The 11,859-nt window shown below is 30.5% G+C and overlaps 1 protein-coding gene across 1 annotated transcript in view; it reads left to right on the top strand.

The window, feature by feature from the left end:
• Positions 1–3,073: 3,073 nt before the first annotated feature.
• LOC133320262 (tyrosine-protein kinase Src42A-like) overlaps positions 3,074–11,859 on the top strand; it is a 42,245-nt gene continuing 33,459 nt past the window's right edge. The window contains 1 exon segment of the mRNA XM_061528137.1: positions 3,074–3,569. Within this exon segment, the coding sequence (XP_061384121.1) occupies positions 3,205–3,569 (365 nt within the window). The 5' untranslated portion in view covers positions 3,074–3,204.

Genomic DNA, 11,859 nt, shown 5'->3' with positions numbered 1-11,859 from the left:
GGCATACGTCAAAATAATATATAACTTTTGAATTGAAAACGTGTAATAACCTAATATAAGAGTTAAATACGGGATTTTAGCGACAACTTTATCTCATTAGATGTTATTTTGTGTACCCCACTTTTACTTAAATAAGCAGCAGTTTAGTCACGTTTCATCAGTCATGACAAAGAACTGTATCTGCGTTAAGTAAAGCGCATGCTGAAGCAGAAAGTGATGGTCATTACGCATAATTACATACAATTCAATCGCCAGACTTCAAAGAGCTCACGATTTTGCATTGTGAGCATGGGATATCCCTCATCCTTCCAGTCATCCCAATTCCCAGTGTCTAGAATTTTTTATATTACGATGCTCCCAAGTATAGGCTTCGAAAATTTGTACCAACAGGCAACAACTAGAAGAAAAATCCAGAACCTACGACATAAAAATCCGCAACTGAAGGGAATCGTGCTGAAGCTCGGAATAGTTCTCTCAAAAATAACTATTAACTAAATTACGTGTGAATGTTTTGAGATTAGCCAAGATTTATACTGCCCACTTCACCGGCCTAGTTTGAAATTGTGATCTCACCTGCCGAACTTCACGGAATATGTACAGCTACGCCTTCTGTACTGACGTATTAACACGATTGTTTACGGATATTAATTGAAGGCTTTCATGAAATACACTTCTTACAACGTATGCTTCTGTGACTGATAGCCTGGGACAGTTCCATTTCTGTCAACAAAATATATACCAGAATGGATTGCACTTGCGAACAACTGTTGGAAAATGTATTGGCTCTTGCGTCTCTATTAATGACCCAAAACGAGACCTACATAAGCCAAGCTTAGTAGTTTTACACCGCTCTCCTTGGAGCCTCAAAGCATAGACGCTCATAATTCGAACTTTGAAAATCATGGACAAGTAAATAGATATATAACAATGTATTCATCCTTTCCATATATATTTGAAATATTTAGAAAAACAACAAATATTCGTTCATTGTTCAACAAATAGGTAGGTCATGAAGTCCTAAACCCTAATCATTTAGGTGGTGACGTGAATATTGAATTATGTCAACTAAATATACAAAACTTATTAATAATATACTACACCTCTAGTTTATGTTAGTGATACCTAATTTCAGATTTTCATTTGTATCCCTACTTTTAATATCAGGAAACTGTAAGAAAATGAATACGAGTGGAATATAGAAATAAATAGTGATTTTTTTTGTTGTATGAAACATAAAAACAGACAAAATATAAAGCCTTAAAATGTATGACTTAGTGCATCAAGGATAAATTTGTTTTAAAATAATATTGTGTTTTACATCATTATCTTATAACTTAAATTAATTCAGTTATTCTGGTAATTTAAAAAAAATAACATACTTATTGATATATAACTTATCCCAGATGTTGAAGGACATAGTTTATTTGGAATTACCAATATTAAATAACTTCAGGAATAAAATAATCGTAAAACTTTATTACTACGTCGTAGTTTCTACACAGGTGGGCTGGAATAAATTAACCTCATGACGGGTGTAACCACGAGATAAGTATTTTAAAGCTCTTTAATAAGTATTAAGTTGTACAAACCACACATAACTTTATTTGGAAATTTACACTTTATTTAATAACGGGAAATTACTCTTATGGGATTGTTTTTTGTTCAACAGTGACAGAGGACAATTGATTAAATTTTATATGACATTTAGAGGACATTTTATTAAATTTTTTAGCAGCAATTAGAATAGCGAAAGATAAATCATTTAAAAAAGGCTCATTTATTTTATTTACCTTCGAAAAGTAGGGATGATTTTCATAAGACCTAGAAAATTTGGGAAGAATTGACGACATAAAGTAAAAAAGAGACTAAAACAGTGAAATAACATAATCAAACCAAATTTTAAGTATTAACAAACTTATTCGCAGCTAACTATAACCTATGTCGATTTATAAAAATAATCCTAGTTTATATTTAATAAGACAAGTTTCTCCCAAAACCAAATATCCTCAGAAACGCTCCGTAGGTATATATCAAATAGTTGTATATGACATATTAACAGGAATAATACAAAGACATAGCCATCAAGAAATAGTGTTTTTCAATTATAATTATGATTAAACCTAAAAATTCCAAGAACATGATCAAGGAGCTTAAGAACCGGAAAAAAACAGTACCTAAGCTAAAATATGTACCTACCTTTAAGCTTCGCAATTTATATAATTAATATTAAAATATATTTTTTGTTGGCAGTATTTTTTAATTAATAGTAAACAATTAAAATCTATAATCTAAATAGACTGTTTACAAATTAGAGACTCTGATACTTTTAAGTACCCTTAATATTGGTTTCAAAAGTCAATTACGTTTCCTACAGGAGATTAGTTGGATATGATGTTATTCGGAGTTTAATAGCGTTTATTAAATTAAAAACACATTAAAGTTATAACAAGAAAATGATACCAAACTAAAATCGTTAATGATTTAAATTTTAATTGGCTGACTTATGCGTACAGGTACACTAATTGAATCACGGGAAGTTGGGAATACAAGTAGTAGATTCAATTAAATTATTTGTATCGCTGAGTTTTGTGAAGACAGATGACTGATGCAAATAAATTTTGGTTTTGCCTGGCGAGAAAAGTACCTTTGTACCCATTTTTGCATTTCCAAGTGGACCGTGTTCATTGTAGTGGGAAACAGTGCAAGTTACAATTATTAATTCATAAGTACGTCTTATTTAATTGTTTGTGCCACCTATCTGTGATATATTGTATCACATAAGTTTAATAATCGTAAGTAATTCAATAATGTTTTCCTAGATGGCGGTACACCAAGTATTATTGTATTCAAATAAAATAAATACTCAGAATCTATCTATAATATTTTATTTATTATTTTTATATAGTTATGGTTTATTTTAAATTATAATAGACATAGTTACACAGTGCAATATTTATTATAGCACACTGGTGTATTTATTTATCTTGTCTATGGCATATCAAAATGGCTACTTGTATTCATGTCCGATCGGGGTTTTATGTTCTTTGTTTACTATAAAATTATGTTTCTCGTGTGTATTTTTGACTTTCATGTGACAAAATAAAATGTTAATGGACAATAAAGCACTTAACAGTTGCTTTAATTTACAGCAGTGTGTGATTTGACATAAAACAAGTGAATCCAGTCTCACCTTGTAAAGAGAAAATGGGAAACTGTTTTAGTAGACCCGGAGAAAAGGATTCTAAAACAAAAAATGAAAGGGTTAATCCTCATGAAGAAGACCCTAGACAGTTTCAAACTCCTGTTCCTACACCACCCCCAGATCCAATAAGATCTACTGTAAATCAAGGCCCAGATACCAGTGAGGTCCCTCCCACCCGAATATTTGTTGCCCTGTATGACTACGATGCAAGGACCGATGAGGACCTTAGTTTTAGGAAAGGAGAACATTTGGAGATACTCAATGATACACAGGGTGACTGGTGGTTAGCAAGAAGTAAGAAGACAAAACAAGAAGGCTACATTCCATCGAATTATGTCGCTCGCTTGCAATCTATAGAGGCCGAACCGTAAGTAACCAAATGTTTTTATGCAACTGTTACATTAGTGAGCGGTTCCTGTCGTTTTCTTTTCCCTTGTCTTTTATTAGCACATCATTTAATTACTCTTTGTTTTTACTGTAATATGACTTTTCATAAATAAGAAGTTACTTATAAAACTACATTCACTTGCTAGTTAAATCATTTAACATTGGCCCAGATTCATATGTTTATTTATTTTAACAAATAAAAGTGACAAATAATAATTATTAAAATAGAACACAAGCAGTAAAATATAATAATTTTCATCTAATGACTATCATATTAAAATGAATTCATAATAAAAGGAAGTATCAATCAGGGGTATTAAGTGAAAGCAATATTCACACATTACAATGCACTAGACTGATTGAGTGTTAACACAAATAGAAAGGTGATCTTGTTGTTCTTAAAACTAACTGTTTTATTACTGTCACTTTCAATATTATAATTATATTCAGTATTCACGAACATACCATAGAAACAATACTAGTGTCATTATGCATTGGAATTCCCAACACGTGAATAGGTTTATATATGATATATATGATGCTTTCAAATAAGAATGAAAATAAAGTTAAAAACATTTAAGCAGAAACTAATTTAACTAATTAAATATTTAATAATCAGTAACTTTGAGGTATGTATACTGATATATACCTCAAAGTTACTGACAATGTTTGTGCTTACATTTTTGATTTTATTGAAAGAAAATTATTGTAGAATGTTAACGAATTTATATTAAGGAATAATAAAATTTATTACTAGTATAACATATATGTATAGTCGCAAGCAAGGTGAGATATCTGGACTACTTTTTAATTATGTTTCTCACAAAAATATGAGTACTACATACCATATATCAAATCTGTGAATGTTAGTATTAAAATAAAACAACACTTTGAATATAAGCGACAATAAATTTTATATCTAAGGAGGTAAACTGTAAAGTTCTCTAGGCTTTAGGCTGTGATTTTGATCTAGATGTAAATGTTTTTATGGTGAAAGTTTTAGGAATTCATAGCTGATAAGACTTCATCTTAAAAAATACAACGTGACATATTTAGGTCTTAATGAAAGCTAAATATTTGACGATGCAATCACCAGATGGCGTTGTACCAAAGAATACAATATAATATATTAGATATGCATGTATTAGAAATTTAATAATATTACTGTTTCCTTGTTATACAAATTTTATTATCAAGATTAGATAAAGTGCAAAATTATAAATTTTGATAAGATCCCAATCTGGCTTAAGAACATATATGATAATATATATATATACATAATTAAGGGTGTTAATGATGATACATATTTGAACAATTTTGCAGTATTATACAATTTTATACTTTACTATCAATTAATTTGTACTTTTCATAGTTAATCAACACTCCAAAATATAGTATTTCATGGTATTTATTAAACACTATGAAATGTGTTATAGCAATTTAAATGACTTATTTGGCTAATGTTTTTCCTAATAGTTTTTATTAATCATACTTATGAATTGAAATAATGATAACTGTTTATCAAAATAGCAGGTGTGATTGAGTGTCTATTAGCTCCCAGCAGGAATTTTCTTAGATTAGAATGGTAAAAAAATTCATATATGTATTCTAAAATAACATACTCTTAGTCATGTGAACATAAGATTTTTCACTATAAGTATTTTACCATTCAATAATGCTTGTATTTCATACATATTTAATTATTGATAAATACTTAACAATAAAATAAACAAGCAAATAAGATTTGTTTAATATATCAAGAGACATGAGAAAATAAAGACAATTTTGCACTTAATTTAATGATAATTCTTTTGTTCAGTACATTTCACTTTCCAGCTATTCCCATCCGACTGTTCATCATATTCGATTCACAAATTATTTTCTCTCTTATGCAAGGCAAGAATTTACAATTTTGGGCCGTGAAAGACTTGAAATGGTTATAATTTTACTTCAATATCTATCTTGATTCTTTTTTTTTCGCTATTGCGAAATTGAGCAAAAAAAAATTTAAATTGTCGAAACGTAGTAGACAAAAACGGTTTCATGCAGCTGATACTTTCATACCCATTGTGGAAACATCACGCCTGATTTAGATTTAAACAGTATTACAATAATAATTAGAATTTAACACTCAACTGTTGCGCAACCTTAGCGTTTGTCACATTTACTTGTTAGAAAATTCGCGAGCGAAAGTATGACAGCTGACAGATTGTTATTAAAAAAAAAAAATGTTGAGCTTATTAAAAATAATACATGTAACGAATAACATTTGAAAATCAGTCATGTGACAATTTCAATTATTAATATGTAGGTACCCAAAAGTCACTTTCTAGTCGCCTGCCCAATATCATTTGATGCATATTTTGTCTGTAATAGGTATAACGTTTGAATCACTCTCAGGTTAAAATGTTGACATTTGGAGTAATTAAAATTGAATTATAATGAATTTTACACTAGCAAAAAAAAACTTTGAATGACATATAGAACACGTTGTAATAAAAATTAAATATATTAAAATATATTAACGGTGACCTTTTTAAATATTATCCTTATATTAGAATTTAAAAAAAAAAATGTATCGTGGCATTCATTTGTTGCAGAATGGAATCTTACATTTCATTTGTAAACGTCAGATGCATTTCCTTTGCTTGCAAGTTATCTGGCGCCGAGTTTGAACAGTTCTCGTTAATTTTATAGCATTCTTCATATCTTTAAACATGTTATGTTAATATGATTTTTATTAGTCAACTCTAGTATCTTGTAAACTATATGAATCTTAGATTAAAGCAAATGGCTTTTGACGCAGTGACTATAGTGTCGGATGAGTCCTTAAGTGTGATTCTTTCAAGTTTCCAACATTACAACAGTTAGCTGTATTTATAATAACAGTATTTGATTCTTCTTATTTTAATATTGATTTCTTGTGTCGATATAAATTTTAATTAATATTTAAACGAAGAGCGATTCGTAAAAGAACTGCATGCGTGCTGGCATTCTAAATTGAATTTATCCGGTGGTTTTTAGGTCATACGGTCGGAAAGCAAGGGTCATTAGTGTCGAAAAATTTATTATGGCAAATGGATTTGTATACCTTTGTCTGATAAAGACAAAAGAAAGAGAAGGGTATTTTTAATTTTTTGCAGCCTTTATTTTTTAGTATACAAGGCACAGTTTTTCTTGCAAAATATTTAAGTCATGACTTAAGTAAGTCAAAGAAAAAACTTAATAAAAAAAAATCCCTGCAATTTTTAATACAAAATCTTCGAAAATACTAACGCTTACAAAACTAATACAAATGTTCTTATATTTGTCTGTATGTCCTATTTTTTAAAACACCTAATGCTGTTAATGTGCCGTTTTTCTTATTTTTTTAATATACTATAATTAAAATATTAATAACTTTTAATTGAAATTGAATCACCTATAAGTTTGATGTTTCATCGCTAATTAGTAATGCCAGGACGTGCTTAATATGTAAAGAATTATCTCGGACGTCATGTTATTATAAGAAATGTGGAGACCGTGATTAAAGATGATAATTTAATATATGTATTTGATTTATTTTAATCTGCGGTTGTCTGTAGACGATATTTATTTAAGAAAGATTTCTTTGAATCCAATCATTAAAATGATAATGTATTTTGACTAAGTTTTTGTTGTTTGGTTATAATTTTTGAGCATACTGCCCAATTTTGACTCAGTTAAATGTCAAATGAATTTGAAGCGAAAGAAACCAAATTGTATAATTAGGTTACATAAATATAGCAATATTCTCTCGTTTATAAATCATTGCTAATTAATTATCGTTACCCTGGAATACACAAATTATGTGAAGAAAACTAATTTGTCGCAGAAAAAAACATCAAGAATTGTTTGAATTTAGAATGGCTTTTTGGAATGACATATTTTGGATTATTATATTGTTTAGGAAACACTGACAATATTTATATATAATTCTATTGAAAATCTATACACGTTGTTGAAATAGTCATAATTCGACTACGAACTTATATATATATGATATAATAGCAAGCTTAAGACTGAGGAATTTTACTTTTTAGTATCAACAGTGAAGATGTCACTGCTTTTCGGCTACGATTACGTAGAATGGAAAAGTTGCAAACAAAATACAAATTGTTTATCAATGAATTCTTGAAGACGACCCTCCGGATCTACTGACCGAACCCCACAAGGAAGAAGGAGTTGTGAACCCTTTATTATAGATAGCTGATAGAATTTGACACATATATGGTCAAGAGAAATAGAATTTGATAGTTAATACTGCAAAGCTACAAGCCAGTAATACCTCCGGACGTCTAACGTTCAATAGCTGCTTAATAAAGGCTGATTAAAGTTCAATTATTTTGGAAAGCGAGGTACTAGCTACGGATAAGAGCTGAAGCGAGGCCAAGGCAGTCGTTGATTGCAGAAGAGCGAGAAGGGAAATTGTGGAGGCGTTTGCCCCAGAGAATTGATGTACAATGGACACAAAAAAGCTATAAATCATTGGACATGCGAATCCTAGCTCTATATATTGATATTGGATATATCTGGCAAAGGAAATAATACTATTGAAGTCACAGAAAGAGTGTTGATCATCCTCCTATGCAATATTATTCATCCTTATTTACATATCATTCCTATTAAAATTATCATTTAATCAACTATTTATAAAAGTCCTATAGAAGATATATTTATTACAATTATTTATCAATAAGTAATCTTGCAACTGAGGAAACGCTTGCGACAAGCCAGCCAATCCTTTTTATTAGTATTTACAGCACTCATAGCCTTAAAAAAAAAACTTAATTGCCATCATCGGCCATTATCATACACTAGACTTAGTTCGTTTTCATAGCTAGCCACTTATTTCGATCTCTAACTTTTGTCCTTCAATCTCTCACTGCCTCACCCTATGGATATTACTTCTCCATCTTTAACTTTAGAACACCCTACACTTCGTTTTTTGTTCGTGATTTTTGATCACATTAAAAAGTAGCTTATATTATACACATGACTCCGAGGTGATATCAGGACAAAAGTTTTGTCGCCCTTATTAAAGCAAAAGATAGCCACAGCCCTGATTTCGAGCAATATTATCTGGGACAGGTCTTTGGCATGTGAGTTTGAGTTATTGGCAAGAGGTACTGTTTTGGTGTGTGCTCGTCATATAACTGGCTGTAAAAATTTCTAACTTCCGAGAGAATCTCTGACTTAGAGACTACAAGTATTGTGGTGTGTGTATAGTGAGCTTGACTTCTTCTAAACGTCTGAACGACAACTTAAAACACATTTATAATAATCAATGAACCAATACATATTATAAAACAAAGTCCCTCGCCGCGTCTGTCTGTCTGTCTGTACGCGATAAACGGAAAAGCGACTGCACCGATTATCAAACAGTTTTAACCATTCGATAGCGTAATTCTCGAGGAAGGTTTTAGTATATAATTTGTTAATTTTTCTATTTAATTGTGTGTACATTAAAGATATTTGTTGAAGATGTCGGGAAAAAATGAGCCGTCTGAGAGCATTTAACGAATACGCTGCCTAAAGCCTTTGAGATATAGCAAAATAATATATGGTGGAATTGTGTGTCTTATATAGGTCTACAGAAAAGTCCGCGGTGGCATATGTCACCTTAAAAATAAATACTATATCCATTTTACAACTTAAAAAAAATTTGGATTCCTATAGCGTTTATTGGAAAGCTATTCACATAAATACGGTATTAAGTGTTATTAAAATAAATGACTTCCTTTTCAAGCCTACATAAGTATCTATAAATGACTTTTTTAATCATTCAAATCGGGCGTACCATTTGAAGATATCAATATAAGTTTAATAATTCTCAAAATTAAATGAGTTATTTTATATTTTTTGTAAAAAGCCCGTGCGGAGCCGGGTCTGGTACCTAGTTAAAGTAGTAGTAATATATAAAATAATAATTAGTAATTATCTTTGATTCAACTGCAAAAAAGATTTTAATAAAACTTAACCACGTGACGCAGGCTGAATATGTGGTGGTGCGTTACGCTTAAGCCTAACACAGTATTCTATTCTCTCTGAACCTAATTGCGAAGTCCACGCGAACGAAGTCTCGGATAAAGGCTAATAATAAATATAATGTATTCTTTCCGTGGCCCCGAAACAAGGTCGAGTAATGACAAACAAATCCATTGGAAAATTTCAAACATATCCATTTAAGCTGAAAATTAAGATATAACGCTGTTCTTTCATGCATTACAATACATTCAAGCGAGGACGTTCTCATCACTGATGTGTATTTAAAACATTTCCTTATTTTTTGACACTTCCGTACAATATTCTATTCATTCCGTCATTTCCTTGACATCCCGAATATAAAACTATAAAAATTTATAGAGTGCAAAACATTTTTATTTTTTAATTACAAGTCTACTAATTTCCATTGAAATCGTGAAATCATTCGCTGGAAGCCTGAATTTGATAACGAAATATGAGTAGATTGCTCATACTCTCCAATATACAGTGGACTATCTACCTACCTAAAGTAAACTATGTATAATAATACCGTGATCCCGGTCTAGTCAGAAGAAGTGGTCACTTTTAGTTAAAAAGCTAATATATATTCAACGTGGTTAATAAAAGATTTCTTATAATATGAGGACCTTAATGATACTAACAATAAATGAGAATTAACGGAATCCAACAGCATTTACCGTCTCGCACAAACAGAAGTACTTAAAATAAAACAGTTCCTAGTCAAACAGACAAATTGTTTGGCAAATATTAAAATAGCAAAGTTCTTTCAATTTGTATGTAGCATCCGAGCCGCCTGGATACTCAACTAATAGCTATTCCTGATGCAGCTTACTTAACGGTGTGTCCGATGACTTGAATGAAACTGATTGCTTAAGAATATACGAATATAAACTACCCTTAAATTTATTATACCTTTTTTGTTGCAAGGAATCTATTGATACATTTTGTAAATTATGATTTCGTTGTCTATATAATTGAAAACATTCTATTAACATAAGTAAAAATGACCCTTCATCTTTTGTGACTTTAAAAATTGTTTCAATATTTTATAACTAAGTGTTGTTATTCTGTGAAATGTAAAGACAAATGTATATAGTCACAAGATTATATACAATACAATAAAATCATGACCACTTAGGATGTATTTCTTTTTCTATTTCTTTGTTGTCTGGTTCCCATTTAACGAGCAGGATGTTCGTCTCGTGAATCACCTAAGATTTTTTTTTAATAAAAACTTGTACTAATCAACATTAGTCTCGTACATGGGATAGTGTTTATTCATGGCATGCGCACGCGCAATCCCGGAGTGGCAGGAAGTCAGCCGCTTCGTTGAATCGCACCGCGTCAACCGACATACGACACTTAGCGGCGCATTCTGATCGACCATTAGCAATAAATTGTCTTAAGCATTGATGACTTTAAATGTCGCCATACTAAAAAAAAACTATGACATCTTAACTACGATGTTAAGGTCTACTTTTAAAATTTATTTGTTACTCATTTTGCGAGAAAAAATTATATATATTATAAATAAACAAGGTAATTTTTTTTTTTTCAAACATAATGTTTCAATTAACAAACATATAAATAGAGAGATACAGTTAAGTATAACGAGTAGTATTTCATGATCATGCGTAATTTAATTCTATTTCCCAACGTATGCTGTAATTATCAGATAACTATACATCTCGAAGGGATGGTAATTGCAGAATAATTATAAATTGCATAAATATTTTTTTTTTTTAATATGCCAGCAATACGTCCTCGATGCTTTATGTTATGCGGGTCACCATTTAAGATTATCGCCCGCAGTTTATGCTAATATGAATAATTACCAAACGATCCAAAATGTAAATATGAAAGAATTTAAGAATTATTGAGCTGAAAATATATTAAACGTACAAATTGTTTTCTAAAAAGTAGATGATGTCCCATTATGGTAGAGTAGACTAGCGGACAAGGTTGGTTCGATTGACCCAGCTGTTAGGTGTGTCGGTAGATAACGGATTCTCTGACATTTCCTAGTAAACATTACTTGACATCACAGTACAGGATGCAAAAGTTCAGCGGCCTGGTCTCATCCCCGTATACCGAAAGACCATAAAAGTTGAGCTTTTAAACTTTTCATTTCTTATTATATAAACAAACTGAAAATATATTGTATATTTATATGTCTTGGGTTAAAATGAAACCGTCTTTAAGCGAAATCGAAATAGACTTGTTTACAGTAAAACTTCAACCAGGTT

The sequence above is a fragment of the Danaus plexippus genome, assembly GCF_018135715.1.
Source record: "Danaus plexippus chromosome 16 unlocalized genomic scaffold, MEX_DaPlex mxdp_23, whole genome shotgun sequence".
NCBI classification, from domain to species: Eukaryota; Metazoa; Arthropoda; class Insecta; order Lepidoptera; family Nymphalidae; genus Danaus; species Danaus plexippus.
Note: the sequence above shows the minus strand (reverse complement) of the source record. Positions and strands in the feature narration are given on the sequence as shown.